Here is a 23,107-nt window from a genome sequence, read left to right as displayed (position 1 = left end):
TTCTCGGCATAAGAATTAATTTATGAGCTATGACCTGAAATGAAGTTCAGCTTATTATTAACCTTAAACTAACAATGTTTGGAACTTGTTTCTAATTTGTGATACTAAACTTTTTTGTGATTCATTTGAAAGGGCCTCACCCACAGTCTTTGTTACACTCACGCTCAAGAGGCCATTCTGGTGCTACTCGATTTCCCTGCTAACTGTCTCAAAGACTGTGACACAACACACAGAAAAGCCCACACAGTGAAGCATTCATGTAAGAAGAAACAATGATTGAAGTGTTGCAGTAGCAGTAGTCTATTCCAACTCTTGAAATATGTACTAAATGCTACCTGCATTTTTCATAGCCTTTTTCCTCTATTGTGAATTAATTCTAGATTCATTGGTGAAACAAAGACACACAGGCCACCAATAATTTGGGACATTCCCTAAATTTGATGTGTATATATACAAAAAAACTGTAAGGGGCCTTCTTTTTAAGAAACTGCAACTTCATGATTACTCTAACGTGCAAAGGTCCTTAAGGAAGAGAAATGTTATGTCTTAATCAGCAACTGGTGTCTGCTGAAATTTATTTATGATATTCTCCTGTATTATCACTGTAACTCATGTTATTGAATATGTTATTGAATGTTTAGGTATAATTAGTGCCATAACTAGGGGCTGGAGAGTATCCAACCACATAATGGGTAGGGTACACCCTCCAGAAGTTACCAGTCTATTACTGGAGGAACACATGCTATTATTACTTACTTATTTACACCGTCACTTAACAAATAGATAACTAGACTGTCTAAGATGACAGAACTGAACCAATGGGACAGGTTCAGAAACCTCTCAGAAATCATGTTAACCTCCTAAGACCCGAACTCTTTCATGGCATGCATTTTTCATTTCTCTTTGTTATTCGGGCTGACTGGGACCTGATGAATGTAAAAACAAAGAATTACGTGATTTTTTTTTTGTTACCTGATTTTTGTTTCCGAGAAAAATGATATCCACATGAGGACATTCGCTTTAAATTTCGATAGAACAGCGGCAGTATAACATCCTCGTAAGTGGATATCAGGCCCTTGTAGAGCAAAAATTTTGTACTTTGGTCTAGACAACCCAAAATGTGATGTCCACATATGTGGACGCCACGTCCTAGGAGGTTAAAGGCTTATCTGTACGATAAAATGGATTATTTGTGAACAGTAATGTGAATTACAGCAAAACAAAAAAGTCTCACAACGTACAAATAGCACATGAATTTTGTTTTTAATTAAGAAACACCAAGGGCAAGAAGAGCATCTTTAAACACTGGAAATGAAACAGTCAAGTCATCTTGACATAGACATTTTTCAGCTGGTACACTTTCATTCATTTATCTGATACAGTAAGAATTTGCTTTTGTCTGCCGCTCAGAAGTGAAGGAGTAAAATGATCAATGAAAAAAAGAAAAAACAAAAATAAAAACAGCAAGATAAAATCCAAAACCAAAAGTGCACCTTTCTTTATTTGTAATGGAGTAAAATAAACCAAAAGCAGCCATCAGTTTCTCACTAACTGCATTTGGTGACAGTGTACAGTGTATGTGTGAAAATCCAGTTTAAGAGCAGATATACAGAAGGCACCCACCAAGGGGCACACACACCATCATTATCTGCTTTAATGTCCTAACCTGGACCACAGCGTTAGCTTTCTTCATCCCACTTGTTCATGATGACATCATTCTATGCACTCATACATTTGGAGCCTACGACTTTTTTCAATTAGTGAATAATAAGACCACTTTTCATCCATTTGACCAGGAAGCTCCAGTCAAATATCACATGTTAACCTTTAATGGAACCTTGTTGGGGTCATTTTTGAAGAAGTTTCCAGGTGGGCCCTATTGAAATCGAACATCAGGAGAAAAACAACAGGGTGTGGGAGGCAATACACAATAACCAAAGAAAAGAAAGTAGCAAGCTTCTGTGATTGTTCTAAAACAGTAGAATCGAGCCTAGAAAGCAATAAAAAAGCAGGGAAGAAAAGAAAAACACAAAATAAATTAAAACGGTTCAACTCTATGTGAAAGGATGGTGCTCATTTTAGGATATTAATACAAATATTTTCAGCTTACAAAAAAAAAAAAAAAAAACAAGAAAAGGGTTTGTCCCAAAGTGATCGTGCCATTGTGTGGTGTGGTCAACTAAAGGCGGGCGAGCATGCTTTATTTTATTAGAGCTACACTATTGATCACAGCACCTGCAGGAGGCTTCCACTGCATTCACACATGGCCAAACACGAATCCAACTATGTGCTGCAGATGAATCTCTCCTTGGAGAGAAAACATCCCATAGAACCACAGAGCCTTCAGAGTTTTATAGCTTAGCGAGGTGTCTCTAAAGCTACCAAACCTGTGTAAAACCTTGAGGCAGTTCTGTTCTGCATTGATCCTCCTGAGGATATGGATAATGACACATGCACACGCACACAAACCCAAATGCACACATCTGACCCTTACTGCGGCTGAATGTGGAGTGTTCTGTGAAAAAACGAAAAGGTCTAAAACATACATAACAAACAAATTTACTTCACATATACACTCATTCTTCGTTGACACAGATATCTACCTGACTGGCAGATAGTTTAACACATGAAACAATATCTTCAATAACCACACATAAAAAATGACACATTTTCAGTTCACTTAAACTCCTTTTTTGAGATCTACTCAATCAAATAAGGCTGTTGAGGCAACAAACAATGCCATACCGCCAATAAATCAATCCCAAATGCCATGCACATCAACAAAAGTAATGACTGTATGCTGATCTATACCAAATTACTAAATAAAACCTCTACATGTGACATATTAACTATTTGACTATGTGCTGTATTTTAATGTCTCACCTTAGCACCAAGATTTCTTTCTTTGAAAAAAAAATACAGACAGAAGACAAAACAGCACAGCGAATTACTAGTGAAGCAACAATAAGCCAAGCTGAAGCAGCGGTACTTATAACCTTAGCTTTAAATCATTTGTATTTGACGTCCTGAGTTGTGTGCTGAAGCTGCAAGTGACTGTGACCATGTGCACTCCTCTCCCAACGCTTTAGAAAAGACTGTAAGCATGCTCGCAATGAAAAGGTTCCTCTACAGAAGTGAAGAAAGAAGGCCTAAAAGTCTTCAGGTATTAATACGGTTAGGCCTTTAAAAAGCCCAGGACACAGAGTATTAGAACCCAGAACAAATTTTTAGGAAAGATGAAGAGCAGTTATGGTTAGTTTGCATGTTTTCCCCCACAAATATAATATATATAATCATATGTATATAAATAAAAATTCAGTGCTGTAAAAACATCTCCACCTCCTTAGGATCTGACCCATCGTAGAAGGCCTAATATGTTTTACTTTTCTCATGGCTAATTCTACTGCTGGAAGTATGTAAACTGTACTGGTTTTCCTGTGTTAATAGTCCTTCATTAAGAATACAACACCGAGGAAGAGAAGACTTGTTAATATTGTCTGAATTTTTCTGTCTTTTTTGGTTTTACTGCACACAGAGAAATGCATCTTGTTGTGTAATCTTTTTTTTTGGTAGCAGCAAAGCACCAAGTATGTGTCAGGCTCTATTTGTGTAAGTCTTTTTGTGTAAGTCTGCTGTGTGTGTGTGTGTGTATGATGTCACTCCAAAGTCTCTATGTGTGTTTGTGTACGTGTGTGCAGCAGTCTATGAAGAGCATGGCTGCACGTTGATGCCATGGGCCGCGTGGGCTTGCAGGTCAATGGCCTGGGCTGGCTGCTGTCCGGGCCGAGCATTCATCAGTGTCAGGTTCCTCACACAGCCCTTCATTCCTGATGAAAACTTCCCTCCTGTCATGGCAGTCATATCTGGGGCTCCACCTGTTGCATGAAATCACACCCACATAGGTAACTTTATTGATTTGCACATATTAAAGAAAAGCAGGTCTGAAACTGACATACTGGAATAAAGCTAGATGATAGCTAAACACAGTGAGAAACTATTTCCATTGTAACCAAGAAAAATTAAAAGGTAACAATAATGCTATGAAGGCTAAAGAATTGTGTGAACTTGTGTGAAAATTGTGTTTGCATGCCAGCAAAAATATGTGAACTACTTTCACACAATGATGCCTCTGAAAAGCTCCATTGTTTTCAGGGAAACTAAGTAGCCACACAATCCTCTGACTTGTGTTACAACTCATTATTTATCTGACTATCTTTGAACAATGACAGCTGGGATAAGTGCCAGCCCCCCTGTGACTGTGCACTGGACAAGCGGTTAAGAAAATGGAAGAATGGATCATTATTTATTATTACTTCATCACTATTCATGTATTGTTTAACTTGGAATATTTCAAATGAATGTATCCAGTTGTGGAGTATTTTAGTATTTTAGACCTGTTTTTTCAAATAATCTGTCTATATTTTGTCACTTTGTGGACTCCATGCTGTCTTTCTACGCACCAAGATATATACTGCCTTTGGTGTTGACCATGAGGCTTTTGCCTTTAGATTCTCCAGCTTTCTTGGCTCCTCCATCAATCTGGATATAGCCAACTTTTCCAGTTCTGTGACAAAAGAGCAACACAACACAGTTAATTAAAGAAGTTATAGGACTCCACAGGTTAATAATCAACCTTTTCTACAACAGATAATCTGACAAGTTACAGAAGTTACAAGTTATTCTACAAAAAGTATAAATTCATTTGATATGTGTAATTAAGCAGTTTATTTTACTATTACAATATAATCTGTAGCATTCACATTGTATTAATAACATGACATATGGCTTTGAGACGGCGTTCAGATGTTTAAACATATTGGCACCCCATTAACCTTTATTACAGGTGCAGTCATAATCATTTTCTACACACCTTGCATTTTGTGCTTATTTAAAGAGTTGAAGATGAGTCAGTTAGTTGAAGGTCATAAGCTTTGTTTGGCGCTATGTCCAGACAATCTATTGTGTAAGTGACTTAGGGCTGTGAAAGATTGCCTACACGCCTACAAAACACATATACCATGTTATTCATTATTATCTTTATTTGTTTTATCAAGCTTTGAGTAGTGGCATTTGATTAAAACATTTATTCAACATATTACATATATAGTTTCATTTAGGTTATTACACACATGAGAGTTGGCCTCTGTCTGTGAGGTTGTCGGTGGGGTGAGACAGAGTGCGGTTGAGGTCGACACACACACACACACAAACAGTAGTTAGACTTATGTTTAGGTAAGAGTCCAAATAATAGTTTGCAAAACCTTGTAACTGCAAAATTATGTCTGCATAAGGGACAGTTTGTTCTAGGGGATAAGCGAGGGTTAGAAGATTAACAGGAGGCACCTGGCCTCGAGGCGGAGAAAATGTCCTTTTTAAATGTGTCAAAAGTCGTCAACAGAACATGTGTGGTTTTGAAACTTATGCGTGTATTGTATCTTCTTGACACATGGGGTGGGGGGCGTTCTAATACCCTGATGTTATAAAACAATTGCTTGTGTAGTTTTGGGGAGAGATCAATGCTGGTGTGTGCAGTGTTCATCTCCCACACGTGTGTTCAGTAAAAATCATTGTTTGACCAACTCTTCTGGACCATTGTTGTTTTTGTGCTCATCCTCAATATTTGAATCCGCAACAGATATAAATGATAGATTTTTTCTACTGGGACAGTTAAATAAGTAGCTATTGATGAAAGAGGACAACCACAACTCATAGTGCTTTATTTTATTAAATACATCTAGAATGTAAAAGTAAATGACTGCAGGATAATGATATGCAATCATACCTGACTGCTGTGATCTTATGCCATCTGCCGTCATTGATTGACCTTTCGGATAAGATTTGTGCCTCTCCACTTCCCAGTTGGTAACTAGATAATACAAATCATGACCATAATTATGAGTTGTAAGCATTTTGTTCCTAATCTGCCAGGAGATTTAGAGAATTTCAGAACAGACCTACCTGAAAACAAGGTGTCCATTCTGTAGGCCGAGGCTAATAAAGTCCTTGCGTTTGCCATGTTCTCCAGGTTCCTGAAATTAAATATGTTAGGTCACCACAAGGTCACAGCTTGTTGTGTGACTATGTATGAATTGCTGAACACAGACCAGCTGACCTGTGGTCATTTTGCAGAACAAGCGCTATAACAGCAAACATGAACCAATGCAGTGAGATCATTCCTGGCAGTGACATAAAATGTTCCATGCACACTAACAATGTCAAAAGAGGACTGATGATATAGCACCGTACAAACAAAGATAAAATTCATTTGGCACACATGGCAAAAAAAAAAAAAAAGTGGATACCTTTTTAATAGCATGCACCTTTCGCAAAATGCGTGCACCATTGGTCTCCTGAGGAAAATTGAGGGGGTGAGTTAGAGAAGCAACATGCATTTATTTAGTGGTGTCAGATGGTGCCAGGCTTACAGTCAGCATGCCTGAAAATGACATAGCTTCAGCAGAAGATGTATGAATTTGATAGTGTAATTATGAAAGATAATGCATCAGTTATGTATTACTGACCACACTGAAGTCTATAAATCACATGAAATGCTATGAAAATTGCAGCAATTGTAACTTTGTTTTTTTACAGTCACAGTGATGATTAAGAGTGCTCGAGTGCAGTAGCAAAGTTAGGTTGGGAATGAAAACATGGAGGAGAAATACGAGTATAAGGCATAGAACCAGACAGAACCAGGACTCACCACTCCCTGCCACAGGATCAGGCCGTCAGAGGAGCTGGTGTTGATCTCCATTTCAATTGTTTCTGGTGAATCGTGGGCACTTAAAAAGAAGAAAAACAACAGCACCACAATAATAATTTCACTTTATCATTATATTAATTCATATAAATTCACTAAATGTGAAAATAAAATATTTACCTTCTTGGGAAAATGGATTTAGGAAGTGCAATGTATCCATTATTGTTGAAATGAGCTGCATACTGATAGGGTGAATCTGCAAAAAATACAATAAAATAAGCATAAAAACAGATTCAAGTCACAGTAAAGCTGTTTCACCTTCACTTGAACTTATGGTGCCCTCTAGTGGTAAAAGTACAGAGAATTCCTGGTAACACGGACTTGATTAGATGCAACATTTCTAGACAATTTCTACGGTTCCATTCTTAGACAGAAAAAAACACTATGTAACCATTTACACAGACTTTTTTTTTAAACTGTCTTTCTTGGTCTGACAGAAACAGCAACTAACCAACAATGAGACAAATCCAAAAACAGGAAATTGTTTTTCTCACTGACATTTTTTGCCTCTTGATTTAAAAAAATTTTTTTTTTTAGTTTTCATTTAGCATGATATCTCGACTGTACAGATGTTGCACAGGTAGTCCCACTCATCTAGGATGGCACATCAATACATGTCATTGCTAGGTTTGTTGTGTCTCCTAACACAGTCTCAAGAGCATGCAGGAGACTTTAGGAGACATACAGTTATTCTAGGAGAGCTTGACAGTGCTGTAGAAGGTCCCTAAACCATCATCAGGACTGGTATCTGCTCCTTTGTGTAAGGAGGAACAGGCTGAGCACTCCCAGAGGCCTAAAAATGACCTCCAGCAGGGCACCGGTGCGAATCAAACAATGAGAAACAGACTTTATGAGGATGGTCTGAGTGCACGACATCCACTATTGGGACCACTGCCCGATTGGCATTTGCCAAAGAATACTGGAATTGGCAGGTCCATCACTGGTGCCCTGTGCTTTTCACAGATGAGAGCAGGTTCACCCAGTGCACAGTGATGGACTTGGGCAGCATATCCATGGAGGGATGCTCTACAGGCTATGCAACAGAACCATGACTTTCTAAAAGTCACACTTTAACACACCTATGAAATGAAATGCCACTGCTTAAATTTCATTATGTCCTCAAAGATGAGAAGATAATGGTGCATATGCAAATACTGCTTTTTTAAAGTGTAGAACAACAAAACTCCAAGATGCAGACTTGTGTCAACACTGGCCATCACATGAGCAAATTACTGACCGTTTCCTGCTCTTACAATGCCTCTGGCCTTTCACAGAGATCGGACAAAACTCATCACAGCCATGGCACCATGCACATATACCACTGAGTACATAATATGCTTGAAATATATTCTGACTGAACCAAACAATCATCACATTGTACTTTCAGCAGACACTTTAAGTTGTTAGTGAGACCACAAATATTCTGACATGGAGCAGACTCAGTGACCTGACTTAGAGTCAAAGAAGAAACAAGTGTTTTGCTTTAGGTTTTTTTTGGTTTGGTCGTACAAACAGGCAGGTTTTTGGTTTACAGAAACAAGACTGTATTTGTAAGTATCCATCTTACAGGCACAGGCATAACGAGAGCGAAAGAGGAAAAGAAAAACAAGGGGAATTCCACATTTCTACCACTTCCAGAATGAAAATGGTGCAACTCCAATGCACAGTGCATATATCAGTTTATCTCCCAAATGCAGGCTACCACCCTATTACCCCTTAGTTTAAATGCAGAATTCCCCTCTCCCAACTTTCAATGGGAATGAGAGCCTCAGTTGTTGGTGAGAATAAAGACGCTTGGATTGTGATTTTGTGTGCATGTATGTTAGGTAAAAGACAGTTCAGGTGGCGCTTTGAAGGGACATGGGGCCCCTCAAACTCAGACAGGGCCCTGTTAGTCACGGTCGTGTCAGGCAGACTGAATATTTAGATACTGTACCATTCGCCTCGCTAGACTCCAAATTCCTCAGGGCCTCTGGGAAGCTGACGACCTGGCCTGTGTGTGCAGGATATAGCGGTGAGAGTGCAGGAGTAAGACACGTGTAATCATTTAGGGTTAACCCTCCCAGCACTGCATGCTGGGAGCAAACTGTTTGATGTACGATGGGCTTTATTTTTTGGAAAATTTGAATCACATGTGCTGTATGTTTGTGACAGTGTGTGCAACCATTTTTGCTTTGATGATGTGTAGCTTTGTCTAAAGGATATACATTTGTCTACTAAGCAGTGTAATGTGAGAAGATATGAGTCACTTTTTGCTCCTGGTTTAGACTGATTTAATGACAACATGCAGTATTTCACCTGATAATACTTCCTCACAGTTGAGACCTGTGTACCCAGGTGTACACACGCACTGGCTGTTGATGCAGATGCCTCCATTCTGGCAATGAAGATTGCTATAGCATGCGTCCTTCACTATCTCGCACCGTTCACCTGCAGGGTCACATATCAATCATGAGTCAAGAAAGGTCACAGGTCACGCTCACACAATTTAAGCTGAGCGACAGGGTTTACTCTTGTTGCTGTTTCCCTTTTTTTAAATGAAAAAATCGTCTTTTTTCTGATCATCAGCATTATTGAAGTTAGGCAGGTCATCTCAAACAGCGTACCAAACAATCATGAAGACATCTGACACTTGCTATGTCTTCTTTTAAGCACTCACCTTCAAACCCATCCTTACAGAGGCACTGGTACTCATACTCAGCACTAGACATGCAGTGACCACCATTCAGACAGGGCCGCCGGTCACATGGGCTGCTGTCCACACATTTACTGATAGATCTGCTCTCTGTGAAGCTGTAGGACAAATCCACCTTCTTGTTGTTGATGGAAACCTAAGCATGTAATACAAACTAATTCAAGCTTCCACATGTTCAAATATATTGTGTAACCGCATCTCATTTTTAGTACAGAGAGATCTCACCTCTCCTATGCAGCCCTCAAACATGTCGCTGACATTAGCAGGCTTAGGCAGGATGTCCATGTTGGGCACTCCTCCTATGTACATGAGGGTTTGGATATTGAGGCCCTGGGCTTTGCCTGGAGATGTCTTTCTCTCCACTGGACCTTGGTCGACCCTCAGGTGGCCATCCCTCATGTTCCGCTCAGCCACAACTCTGTGCCACTGCCCCAGAGAGACTGGCTCAGGACTGACAAGTATCGCCTGGCCTGAAAGACAAATACAAAAACTATCAAGTTTAATTTGATATTATTTACAATAAGTAAAGAGTGCCACTTTTCACTGATTTGAAAATTTCTGCAACTTCTATATATCATGGAGTGATATTTACAATCAAAATCTATATACTATAGCTACTTTTAGAAACTTTTAATCAACTGTAAAACAGTTTCAGTTTAAGTGTTGTTTTCAAGAAATTGCATGCTCAAAAAAAAATTTTCTCACTCCCATTTCTTCTTGTTGCACGTTGAAGCTCTACTTAGAACCTTGTTGAGATCCAACCATGCAAAATATGATTTTTTGCCATTTTTCAAGTGGTCTTAAAGTTTTAATCAGGACTGTATCACTACCTAAATTGTACATTTGCTTATTTTCAAATAAAAAATAAATATGATTTCTCATTACCTGTGCCCAGTTCATATCTAAACTCTACATGTCCCTTCACCATGGAAATGGCGACGAAATCCTCCACCTTCATTTTTTTCCCACCACAGAAGAACATCAGGCCATCTCTCTGCACTGGCTTGAACTCCAGCTCAACACGCAGGTCATCATGGATGTTGGTCAGAGGAGGATAGGCGATGTATGACTCCACACCATCAAACAGTGGCGTGGTAACCAGTTCCCCTGGGAGGAAATTAATTTAAAAAAATAAAACTTAATTTCTTATAGCAGTGTTATAAATAATTATATCTGCATATCACTGTGTACCTTACACATTCATCATGACCATTGTAATAATATTTCATAACAGCTAGATTTTTCTGTTTTTAGAAAAGACAAAGGTATATTTCAACTTACCATCCATGCATTTATCCCCAAATTTGCCAAGATGGCAGCGGCAGTCGTAGCCAAGGCCATTCGGGCGGTTGATGCAAGTAGCATCTGGTCCACAGGCCTCTGAAAAAGGTGTGAAAAATGATGAGTGCAACACTTTTATTCATTTATAATAATTCCATTAGGAATATTCAGATACTTTGATTCAAATGTGGGGTCAATTAGTGATTCACACCTACCCGAGTGACAGTGGAGAGAAGAGTGGTGCTGACAGTTGCTGCCTGTAAATCCTCTGGGACAGCTGCACTTATACAAACTAGCCTCTGAATCCTCACACATCCCGCCATTCTAATTAAGGATATTACAATTTTTTTACTGGTTATAATAAAATAAAACAGCAAACAAAGAAAGATGTGGATAGATTTAACTGACCTGGCATGGTTTATCTTCGCAGGTAGGACAGTTTGTCACACCAGTAGAGCTGCGGTCAAGGTCTTTAAAGATGATTTCCTCACCCTGGATGAATAGCTGACGAATACAGCCTGCATGGTACCAACACTCAGTAAGGGCAAATCATCACACATATATACAGAACCTTTCCCCACAATATAGTTCTGTTATTTAGTAAAGCATGGGATATCTTACCCACAAAACCAGTCTTAATTCCAGCAGTTTTGGCGAGGAGTGTGTAGTTGGGATAACCACCCACATACAGCTCCTCATTGAGATCCAGACCCTGGAACTTGCCCTTATTAACAGAAAAAAGACCACATTAACTTGCATAAAAAATGAAGTGCAAATAGCTGATCAGCTGTCTTGCTTTTACACTGAAACTACTGTACCTGTGAGCTGCCATTGATGGGCTCTCCTCCATCTACAATAATATATCCTTGGGTGAGGTTGCGATGCAGCTCAACTGTGTGAAACTCTCCCAGTTTAATAGGGTGCGGGTCACGTATGGTGGCCATGCCAGAGCCCACATCAAACCTACGATAACAAGAGATTTTAAAAATCCATACATCTTCTTAAGGTCATATTAAGGACCTGTCCATTTTCAAATTATAGCAATAGTATTTATGATAACAAATTTAAACTGATTTAAACTGACCGGAATTCCAAGCGACCACCCACAAGCCCCAGAGAGATAAAGTCAGCTCCTGTAGTCCTTCTCTGGCCATTGTAGAGAATCATACCTGCACAGCAAGAAGACTCAACACTAGTACAAAGTTGATTCTAGATAATTCCTCCCACAATAATATCCATCTTAATAAGTCAAAAAAACCTACTAGATTTATTTAAACACATGTTGTTATTTCAAGAATATCCTTGTCTCAGTGCTGCATAATTTCTCTTTTTCAGCTGTGCTTTGATTTAATGGCACTGCTTTCAGAGTATTTACACGATATACAAGAAACTTATTAGGATGGATATTGGTTGCAGTATCATTCAGACAGGAAGTGAACTGAAAGCTGGATGGTAAAGCAGCATGCTAGGGTGACACGAGTATAAAGCCAACCAAAGCCATGTTACAAACAGTCCTCCTATCACTGGGCTGCAAAATGGAACCAGTCACATCATAATAGCATATTCTTCTGTTTGTTTTCTCTACATGCTGGAAATATACATGCTTATATGAGGCTCATGGGGAAATGCGAACATGCAATCTTGCATGTCTACCTTTATCATTACTGAAAATGGGTGATCAACATGTTAAAAAAAAATAAGGATACTGTGTAACATGTAATTAATTATTATTCATTTGTCATTAATCTGAGGCTGCACTTACATAATTTTAAGATCTTATAAAGACCTGATCATTTTTATTAATTCCTGTTATGTAAAAACTTTACCATTTAAAGAGTGTGTAACATAAATTTGATCCTCTAAATATATGTAAGCTTACAATCGTGCAAGCAATTGTGTCAAAAATGTTAACAGCATGATCAAATTGCTCATGCAATTCATTTAGTTTAGGTTTTTTTTGCTACAATTTGCTACCTGATGGGTTTGACTTTGGCTTCACATGTCCATTTGTAATATTGTTCTTCCTTATACATACAATCATTTGAAGCACAGCTGATTTGTACATAGCTTTGAAGCGGATGAACAAGACTAGGATGTGAAAGCAGACTTGTAACCAAGCTTTTTTAATACTGATCACAATAAAAATACCAAAAGTGTTCTTGGAATCATGAATGAAAACTCAGTACAAAAACATTGGCCATGCACCATGTCGAATCTGTTTCACAGCCCCAAATCAGCTCTGAGCTGGATGCATTATGGGAAAATCTGATGCAGCCAAAAAGCAATACTGCCAACATCAGCCTTGAGTTCCTGAGATTCTCAAGCACTGAGACTCACCAGCGTACAATATGAGACCTTCCCACCACACGGGTGAGATGTGAGAGAGATGGAAGGGACAGGAGACGGAGTGAAATTACACATGAGGAGATATGAAAAATATACTACACAACAATGTGCAAGATTTAACAAAAAAGAAATGCAAACTATATACTATGCAATTAAAGCAGATTTAAGTATGCACAACCTTACCATCAACGTTATCAGGTCTAAAGTTGACCTTAATATTGAAAGCTTTATAAGCATTTTTGATTGTTGGCAGGGTGAGGTACGACGAGGGTTCCTGGGCAAAATATGGCATCACTCTCTCTGGAAAAAAACAACAAGAAAAAGAATCGCATTATAGCTAACGCAGGCTTTTCTTTGGTTCATACTCACAACTATTTACTAATATCTCAACTCCCCACACTAACCATGGACTTCAAGTGTAGTAAAGGACTCCACTTTGCCCTGCTTGTTTGAGGCTGTACAGACGTATGTGCCAGAATCTTCATGGGTGACCCGAGGAACTGTCAGCACGTTGGCTTCTTGGAAACACTTAGCAGGAAGCTCCCTATCAAGCTAGATAAACAAAAACAAAACAGATTTGTACGTAAAACACACTATCCACATATTTTTTAAATAAGGTTTGACCAAAGAGAGACTTTAGCCTCAATAATCTATCTTAACAATGTCTGCTAGGCTACCTTAGACCATTTGATATCAGGAACAGGATATCCTGAGGCCACACAAGGCAAGACTGCATCTGACCCGACCGCCACCTCCTTCGTTTTTGGCAGAGCAGCAATTTGAGGAAGGGCTGTGCAAACAAGTTAGGAATTGAAATGATGATGAGTGGGAGCTTAAGTCATTAATATGTTTGAAAGTGCAAGCATCTGACTATGTGATGAAAGGGAAAAATGTCCCATTATTAACTCACACTGGACATTCAGGACCACTTGAGACTGTACTGAGCCCACATCATTGGTGGCTGTGCAGCGGTACTGTCCAGCATCGGCCTCTGTCACCTGTTCAATCTTCAGCATGCCACCCTTCACTACAATGTGAGGTGGCAGAGACCCACCGACTTTGCTCCACTTTACTGTGGGCTCTGGGTCACCAACAGCCTGGCATTCAAACTCCACAGAGTTCCCAATCATAACTGTCTGCACTGAGGTACGCACATTGATCATGACCTTTGGCAAGGCTGTGGAAAAAAAAATAACAAAGATGAATAAGGTTGGAACTGGTTTGGATAAAGCAGTGTATACATTAGCGTATACACAAAGGACGTAACAGACCTTGGATTGTCAAACGAGCAGAGTCCTGTGCTTGACCATACACGCTGCTGGCTCGGCAGATATAAACACCTTCATTGCTTTGCTTTAGGTTTTCAATCCTGCAGGAAAAGGTGATTTGAAAAAAGTTTGAACACATATTATAGAACATTTAAGGGACTTAATTATTTTACTTTTGGTTCTATAGACCTCAGTTGTTGTAGAAAAAAACCCATTACAAACATATCAACAAACTACACTGTCGTGCCGCAGAGTGTATTTATCACAATTAACAAAGGCACTGCAGTTTATTTTTAGCTCATTCCTTATGTACAAGCCTCCTGCCTGAAATAAACACAAGCACACCGAATCCACGTCTGAACATAGTCCCCATAAATTCATCATATTTTTTCCTTTATACGCAGTTTTCAAAATCTGCCTTTAAAAATTAAAATCACATAACTGTAACTTAAAAAAATGTTCAGTAGGAGCAAATTTACCTTAACAGAGACAGTATAGAAAACTCAAAATGCATTAAGAGATTGATTCATGTGTTGACTGAATTGATGCACATATGTTGACTTGTTGACAAAAGCCAAAGTACACAATATCACCTCACCTTTAGGTAGATCTTTTAAGTATATTATGTTTAATTTGTTTTGGGAAGACTAAGATGTAAAGACTAAACTTTCAGGACACACAAACATCCACACACGTTATTAATTATGACTTCTTTTCCATTTTCATTAATCCAAAACGAATTACCTGAGCACTCCATCCTTGATGTGGCTGTTTGGTGGCAGGGCTTCTCCTTCCTTTAGCCACTCAATCTTGGTTTCTACACCACCTGCTGCTGAACAGGTGAACTCCACAGCACTGCCCTGGGCTTTTACTTCAACCTGTGGTGCTACACGCACTGCCAACGGAGCTACAGAAAGGAAAGAGGAATGTGGTCTAGGTTTCGCTGTGACACAGCACATAACTGTTATTGCTCCTCTCTTGAAATTTTTCACAAGGAGAATTATGAGTAGTATTTATTTTAGACTACTGGCCTAACTCACATCTGACTGTGACTTTTGCAATCACTTCACTGTTGCCCACTTTGTTGCTGGCCACACACTTGTAGTTTCCAGCATCCTCAGAGGTAGCTAGGTTTATCTGGAGGTCCCCTTCCCTAACCTCAGCCCTTGGCGAGAGGTTTCCATCCAGCTTGGTCCAAGTATAGGTCAAAGGAGGAGTTCCATGGGCCAGGCATTGCAACCTGATCACCTCCCCAACCCGCACAGCCACATCATTAGGCACAGAGGTGGCATACGGAGGAGCTAGAGACAGGAGAGGAAAAACTCAGTAGGTTAACTATGGACTGCAAAACTAATTTAAATCCGGAGTAGTACAAGCATACCCAGACAGACTCTGAAAAGTGACTACAAAAGCAACAATGGAAATATAGACACTCACTCTCTACATCTAACGTAATGGTAGCTTCAGTGGTTCCCATGTTGTTGGTGGCACTGCAAATGTATTCTCCAGAGTCTTGTCTGCCAACGTTTTGCAACACCAAGCTGTTGTTCACAATCCTGTTCCCCCAAGGCAGAGGGGACCGCAGCTTGGTCCACTTGATTTCTGGGGCAGGGAAGCCTACCAAAAGACAAAGCAGGGAAATAAATATATTCTTTTCAGCTGGGCTTGAAACGGACACTTTCAAGCTGTTTACTTCTTGCAGTATTCACTTAAAATGAAGCTGATTCTACAGGTTTTACCTTTTTATAGTACTACAACATAAAAACTGTCAAAGTGTATTCATAAAAAGGTTTCAGATGAATTCAAAATAACTTCTCTGCAGGCATTACCGTGGGCCTCACAGCGCAGTGTTGCAGTCTGACCCTCCACTACAATCATAAGCGGTTCAGGAACAAAGGCCCTGGGCACTGTAGGCAACTGGGATCCTCCCTCGACAACTACTTCCACCCTGGTCTCAGTAGTACCTTCATTGTTTCGAGCTGCACACACATATGTGCCACTGTCTTCTGGACGTGCTGCTAGTATCTGAAAAAAGGACATAATTAACACACATAATATTAAAATAAATAGACAAGCACTGACTTTGAAGCTGGGTCTTTCAGTAGGAAAACGGGGAGAAATTTGGATTGTTTTGAAAATTTTGACAGTGGTATAAGAATATCAGTACCTGCATGACTGCGTTGGACTCCATGGGCACAGGACTGCTCAGCATTACCTTGCGGTTGTTGTCAAGCCTGTGCCATGAAACCGAGGGGCGGGGCTCTCCTGAAGCTTGGCATTCAAGGTTAATGGGCTCACCCACCCTAATCTGCACAGGCCCGAGAGGGGTTACCGTGGCCACAGGAGCCTCTGAAGGTACATACGCACAATATTGGTATGGAGTGCTGATATTTAAGCAGCCACTAGAGGGAACCATCGTGCAAACCAGTTTGATTAAAGTGCTGAATGACATGCATGCAGCTTACCCTTAACAATCAAAGACACTATGGTGTGCGTGATGCCGAATGGGTTGCTTGCCACACAGCGATAGGCACCATGGTTGATGGTGCGTGCATTGGTAATGGTAATAACAGAACCATCAGAGCTAACTTTGACATTGTCTGCAGAACACAGTGGCAAATGAAACATTAAATTAGCTTTAGAAAAACTGAAGAAGACATTTAAAAAATTTGTACTCAGCACTACAAAATCAGCAGTAATGATCTCTTAATGGCTAGTATAGCCAAAAGGAAAGACAGCAGTGATACTCACTGGTACAAACAGGTATCTAGTTACTTCTTTAAGACAGACTCTAAAAAGTGTGAAAGTTTTTGGCGGTGTGGGATGTGAACCAAGTAAAACTTCAGGTGAAAGGAGAGTGCTAATGAAAACTCATTTAGAGTTGCTCTTTCACATCAAATCTGGAAAATGTTAAGAAAATCAGTTTGGGTGCTGTCTGAACATTTTCTACTTTCATTTAGCAGAAAATACTTTGTATTAGTCATATTTTTAATACTAGAAATGCTCTGTGTGATTTAGGCTAAGAGGCTGCTTGACGAGAGCGTGGAGGACGAAGTACACAGAAGCTTTGAATTCAATGTCCCACCTTTGAGCAATCTGACATAATATGGACATGTGACTTGTGACTTTCAGGTTAAAGATTTTTTATTGTCCAATGTAACTGAGGTGGACATGTGGTAACATTTAGAAAAGTTCACTAAGTTACTATAGTAAATGTGTGAAAACACCCTGTTTTTTTTCCTTAAATCTCAGAAAACTCTCGAAAACATTCAAATATGTTTTTCTAGTCCCCAAGTAAACCCTTGGTTTCACTCCAAAAGCTTTCACTCTAGAAAATATGAATATTGATTGATCATATTTATAAGCAAGTATCAAATTTAGTCATGGAGAATGTTATTATAATGAAAAGGATGCTTTCTGAAAAGCTCCCTGAATGAAGTTTAAAATTAGTGATTAAACAAAACATAATATGAAGGGTGAACTGCAGCTGTAACTGATTGTAAATAATCATATCATAAAACCAGTAGTCATTAAGCAGGTTTTGTTCTTTAAAAGCGGTTTGAGCACAGTAATTACCTGGCAGTGGCTTGTTACTGGCCAGTTTCCACTCCAGTCTAACAGGCTGGGCTCCACTGTACACATTGCATTTGAAGCTGGCTGACTCCCCTACACGCACTGCAGCGCTGTGGGGTTCAATGGCAATGATTGGGCTCTGCTGGCCTGCAGCAGAAAGCAGTGGTTTTGACTCTGGACAAAATCTCTTTGAACAATCTCATTCATTTAACTGATATACTAGTCACAAAAACATGAAGCAACAGATTCAGCATGGTGATGGGTTACACTGGCAGCTGGGAAAGTAACTCAAACATCACTGAAGTCAAGGAAGAAGTGAATGAGGATGAGATCATGGGATAGTTGCAGGAAAAATAATTCAATCTGAGGTCACACTGGGCAACACTGGAAACTGAAAATGGAAAGTTCATTCATGAAGTAAAGCAGTGAGAACAACACCTTCCCATGTAATGCCTTGTTTCGCCCAGCTGCTGACGGATGCTGGCAAATAAAAATCCCTGGTACTGTCAATCTCAAGCATGGCGAACACAGTGAGCTTAAACAATGTGAAAAAACCCAATGGGCTCCTATATTACTCAGTCTGTCAGTCAGTCTTTATAACAGAACTTAGGAAACAATCAAATATTTAAACTGAGTCGTTTTACTATTTCATAAAAAATATTAGATTATTTTGCATCTAATGTCAGCAGCACATCAAAAAACAGACTGGGCAAAAAAAACTGGAAAAGTAAGTGTATGTAAAAAGAGTATCTTTTCATGGATTCTCTGAAATAAAGAGGGACACAATTTCAGAAAAATGTTCCTCAACGTACAATTGCGAATTCTGAATCTCTTATATTATGGAGGTGCATTAATGCCTATAGAATGGGCAGCTTGCACATCTGGAAAGGCACCATCAATGCTGAAAGATACATAGAGAGTTTAGAACATGTGCTCCCGTGTGATATCTTTTTCATGGAAGGCCTTGCATATTTCAGCAAGACAACGCTAAACTGCATACTGCATCTACTAAACAGCATCATGGCTTTGTAGTAGAAGAATCCAGATGCTGATCTTTCACTTTTTAAACTTTTTTTTCACTTTTTAAAAACATGTTGCACACCATGAAATAAAAAAAATACAACAATGTGTTTCTGCCATCAAATTCCAAATAAGCTAATACTTTTCTCAAAATGGTACGTTTTCTCGGTTTAAACATTTGATATGTTTTCTGTGTTCTACTGTGAATAAAATATCAGTTTATGAGATCTGAAAATCACTACATTCTATGTGAACTGATATTTCACACAGTGTCCCAACTCTTTTGGAAGTGGGCTTGTATCACCTGAATGAGGCTCTCAGTGCCACACAAACTTACGTGAAGAAGACGAAGTAACAGACACAGAGACAGAGGCCTGATGGACATGAGATCCAGAGCCGCCGGGGTTTCCTTGTACGCGACAGATATACTCTCCTGAGTCGTCTGCAGTAGCTGACAGGATTCGTAGCTGACTGCCCACAACCTGCACAAAGGAATCGAGTTGCTTCAACTGAACTTGCAAGATGAAATTACCACCTTAGATTTACTACTGGCAAAAAAAAAATAAATAAAAAAAAATCAATACACTAATGAGCAAAACATTATAACCACTCACTAATGAAGCCAATATAATTGATTATTATGTCTCAACATTACATGTTAAGCTCAGGAATATATTCACACAAGTTACGGGAAATTTAATGATAGTTACTAACATAAAGTGTGCTGTTGTATATAGGGCTGCAAATTCACAGACCAGGGACTGAACTACATTTGGAGCAATGGAAGGAAGCCAGCTGATTCCCTTCTCTTTGAAATCGTGTGAACAGCTAACATTTACCAGGGGAAGCAATGCCACCAGGATGCACTGTGGGAAGGATGAACCCGACAGCTAATTTCCCCAGATGAAAATCAAACTGAGCATCTGTGAGCTGCTCTGGAACAACAAGTCTGTCATCACATTGAAACTTAGGGGAGTTAAAGGATTTGCAGTTTACATCTTGTTGCCAGATACCACAAGGCCTGAAAAGTCAATTCCTTGGTGGTTCGCAGCTGTTTTGACAGATGTGTCCATCTAGATTATTTTGTGTGACATGCTCAGTTTTGGAGATATCAGCTTTGGAAATCTCAGCCTTTTCTTGAATATAATGGAACTAGATGGCACACCTTTCTGGTGGTCAAAGCATTAAAAAAAAGTCAGCAGTAATGTCTCGTTCCAAATCTTTAAGTGTTTTCTTACTATTTACTGTTTTTACAAAGTTCTTTTGTCTGAAATACATCCTAACTGTGCATGCTTTACTAAGGATTATATATTACTATTACTATATCTGACGTAAAAATGCTGACAAAACTGATATAATGGATAGGCACAAAAGTAGGTTGAGCATACACTGACTTCGGCAAGAACCACTATCCTTGTGATTGTATAGTATGTACTGCATGTGTGTTGAGTGAGTCTAAGTCAAAGAACCAAATTTATGTTAAGTTATATAGCTTATTTTCCCTTGCTAGCATATAAGATATCTCTTATCAAATGGAGGAACAATGACGCACAATGTGTGATTACCTGGTGATTGGCAGAGAGGTGTCCACTAGCTTTCGTCCAGATGACAGGGGGAGGAGGATTTCCTGGCGCAAAACAATTGAGCTCCAGATTCTGGCCTACTTGGACATCAGCTATGGATGGTTGGATGCTCACCACATTATAGCTATGATCAGCTGGATGGCACAAACATAAATAGTTAAGCTGCACTGTGTTTTTATCCGTCAGAGTATTCATAGTAAAACACAATAAAATAAAATTAAAATTCAGAGTTGTGTCTGAGACACGGATGACTTTAGTTTGACTACCATGCTGTCTTACCTTTGTGCACGCTGACTTTAATGGGAGCACTATTTGAGCCAACGCTGTTGCTGCCGACACACATATAAGTACCGGAGTCGGCCACTTTGATATTAGGGATGAACAGAGTACCGATGTCGGTGCGGTCATTACGAGCCTGCAGAGGACATACAAAAATGAGACAAACTTAGAAACTACGTTACCATTCGTTTGTGAAATAATACAAAACAAGCATTATTTTACTTATATTTGCCTTGTAGTTGACAAGGATAAATCATAAACTGACAGAGCACATTACTTACCTGTGTCCCTTGAAACAGCACAAATATAACATTGCTGATTGAGTCACATTACTAGCTAACAGCTAATAGCAACACAAAAGCGCTATAGCATAGGTCTTAAAGACGAGACAAGAGCTGTTATTACTATAGTTTGTACAGTTGTTTATGAATTTGGTGACACTGTCCATCGTACATGGAAGTGTAAAAAGTAGTGCCAGCTTTACTACGATGACTGTTATGATTTGTTAATAGTCCATGATCAGTGATAATTACAGCACTGTGCACTCATCTTGAGGGACTTTTCTTTATATTTTTTTCCCAAGCTTCCAGCAGCCTTCTTGATTTTTTTTTTAAGTGGTCTCTTCTCTATTTTCTCTTAAGAAGGTCTTTCAAAATTCTTTGAACATTGGCTGTTTTTTAAAAAAAATCTTTTTAAACCATTTGCAAAGGATTGATTTTTGTTTTTTAAGCCACTTGCCACTTACCAGGTCTAAAAAACTATCTGTTTAGGAACAGATGCTGCAGACCACTTCAAGAATCTACAAAGAAATGTTGCTTAAGAGAGTTCAGTCTGTGTTGAATCATAAAAGTGGGAATCCCAAATATTAACTTTGGAGCTGGTTTAAGATTGAACAAACTGTTTTTGCCTTACATAATGTACCTCAGTGTTTGCACATGTTTCAATAAATCACTGTACCTATTTTCAACTTTCCTAGCAAAATATAAAGAAATGTGGGGTGGCTCAAAACTTTTTGCACAGTACTGTAAATTTACTACAGCTTACTGCTGGTGATCATCAAAATGATGAAAAAATTACGACAGTTAGAAAAGACAGTTTGTGACAGTAAGCATTTTAAAACAGGTCTAAACTTTATATCCACCATCAAATATCTTAAAACAACTTCACCACTCATATTTACGAGCTCTAAAGACTTTTCGGCTCATGACTTATCAACTTGACTTGTTTGTACTCTACTCCACATGGCAGTCAGATGCCCAGCAAAGCTGAAAATGAGCTTGTATTAAGTTTGGAAACACCTTAGATGGGAGGAGAAACAGAAAGGGGTTGGTCTGGGGAGGGATTACTGTATCCGGGGGGTGTCGGGGCATCCATGGACAAAGCTGCTTAGCTTCGGACCATTCAACCGTGAGGGAGGCTAAACCGAGCAGTGGCTGAGGCGGGCCCTGGCTCAATGTGTGTCTGAACCCATTGACAAGTTTTCAAAGCAAGCTGTTTGCTAGAGCATACAGAATTTCTGCGTGGTCGCACGGCAGAGCCCGGCTCCCCCTGGGAAAGGCTGACACAACGCAGTGGCTCTCTGAGGCAGAACTAAACAGGCCCCGAAGCCCTTGTCGAGCCGAGGAGGGCCGGTCAGAATCCAGACTAACACAAAACCCTCTGGGCAGGGGGGCAGAGGGCTACGCCTGGCATAGAGAAAAATATGTCTGAAATACCTACAGTACCTACTGTATACTTAGTGCTGTTAATACACTCAATGGAATGATGGGGGTCAACTGGGTGCTGAGAACCCAAACATTTCAGGGATGGTATGATATGGACAGCACAAAAACAGGACACCATGGAACGCCTTTATTATTAAAACATAATTTAAAAACAAGTACTATATGGGAGTACACTAAGAAGGCAACCAGGCCAAGCTAGTTGGTTTTAATGTATTTGGCACCAATGCCACAATGACTTAGTGAGCAGCTGTGACAAATTAACATGGTTTACAAGGTGTGAATCAAGGACACGTTTGATCATGCACTTAGTCGACAATGTGTGAAGACGAGGTCAGTAGAGGACAATGGATGTGAACTATGAGACAGAACAGACAGACGGTGGACAGATGGACAGACCTGCAGCTCCTCAATACGTCTCTGTAACACATCGAGACTGTTGCTTTTAAACTGATGGAAACCGTGAGAGGGAATAGCCTGAGCAAATGTCAGAACAGGGTAGGACAAAAAAAAAAGAAGAAGGGGAGGAGACAAACAGAAGGAAGGGAAAAATAAAGTTAAGAGGTCAAAATGCTGAAACA

At 39.5% G+C, this 23,107-nt stretch overlaps 1 protein-coding gene across 13 annotated transcripts in view; it reads right to left on the bottom strand.

Annotated features, from left to right (window-relative positions):
- Positions 1–1,242: 1,242 nt before the first annotated feature.
- The window catches only part of hspg2 (heparan sulfate proteoglycan 2), a 102,283-nt gene continuing 80,418 nt past the window's right edge, over positions 1,243–23,107 (bottom strand). For 8 of the 13 annotated variants that reach the window (XM_025901611.1, XM_025901618.1, XM_025901612.1 and 5 more), the window contains 35 exons: positions 22,926–23,003; positions 20,806–20,941; positions 20,509–20,660; positions 19,281–19,425; positions 17,927–18,070; positions 16,816–16,950; positions 16,518–16,699; positions 16,180–16,375; positions 15,788–15,967; positions 15,391–15,651; positions 15,095–15,257; positions 14,354–14,451; positions 13,993–14,259; positions 13,760–13,872; positions 13,487–13,634; positions 13,266–13,382; positions 13,074–13,091; positions 11,821–11,905; positions 11,555–11,699; positions 11,358–11,460; positions 11,145–11,254; positions 10,952–11,060; positions 10,737–10,835; positions 10,341–10,562; positions 9,681–9,925; positions 9,420–9,591; positions 9,059–9,190; positions 8,697–8,753; positions 6,881–6,956; positions 6,704–6,782; positions 6,303–6,350; positions 5,959–6,029; positions 5,783–5,866; positions 4,461–4,564; positions 1,243–3,875 (listed from right to left, as the gene is read on the bottom strand). In XM_025901611.1, the coding sequence (XP_025757396.1) occupies positions 3,703–3,875; positions 4,461–4,564; positions 5,783–5,866; positions 5,959–6,029; positions 6,303–6,350; positions 6,704–6,782; positions 6,881–6,956; positions 8,697–8,753; positions 9,059–9,190; positions 9,420–9,591; positions 9,681–9,925; positions 10,341–10,562; positions 10,737–10,835; positions 10,952–11,060; positions 11,145–11,254; positions 11,358–11,460; positions 11,555–11,699; positions 11,821–11,905; positions 13,074–13,091; positions 13,266–13,382; positions 13,487–13,634; positions 13,760–13,872; positions 13,993–14,259; positions 14,354–14,451; positions 15,095–15,257; positions 15,391–15,651; positions 15,788–15,967; positions 16,180–16,375; positions 16,518–16,699; positions 16,816–16,950; positions 17,927–18,070; positions 19,281–19,425; positions 20,509–20,660; positions 20,806–20,941; positions 22,926–23,003 (4,647 nt within the window). In that variant the 3' untranslated portion in view covers positions 1,243–3,702. The remainder of the gene's footprint in view (positions 3,876–4,460; positions 4,565–5,782; positions 5,867–5,958; positions 6,030–6,302; positions 6,351–6,703; positions 6,783–6,880; positions 6,957–8,696; positions 8,754–9,058; positions 9,191–9,419; positions 9,592–9,680; positions 9,926–10,340; positions 10,563–10,736; positions 10,836–10,951; positions 11,061–11,144; positions 11,255–11,357; positions 11,461–11,554; positions 11,700–11,820; positions 11,906–13,073; positions 13,092–13,265; positions 13,383–13,486; positions 13,635–13,759; positions 13,873–13,992; positions 14,260–14,353; positions 14,452–15,094; positions 15,258–15,390; positions 15,652–15,787; positions 15,968–16,179; positions 16,376–16,517; positions 16,700–16,815; positions 16,951–17,926; positions 18,071–19,280; positions 19,426–20,508; positions 20,661–20,805; positions 20,942–22,925; positions 23,004–23,107) is intronic. The other 5 variants (XM_025901615.1, XM_025901616.1, XM_025901613.1 and 2 more) reach the window with 5 other exon arrangements.

Source organism: Oreochromis niloticus, linkage group LG20 (genome assembly GCF_001858045.2).
Source record: "Oreochromis niloticus isolate F11D_XX linkage group LG20, O_niloticus_UMD_NMBU, whole genome shotgun sequence".
NCBI lineage: Eukaryota > Metazoa > Chordata > Actinopteri > Cichliformes > Cichlidae > Oreochromis > Oreochromis niloticus.
This window is presented reverse-complemented; position numbering and strand designations above follow the sequence as displayed.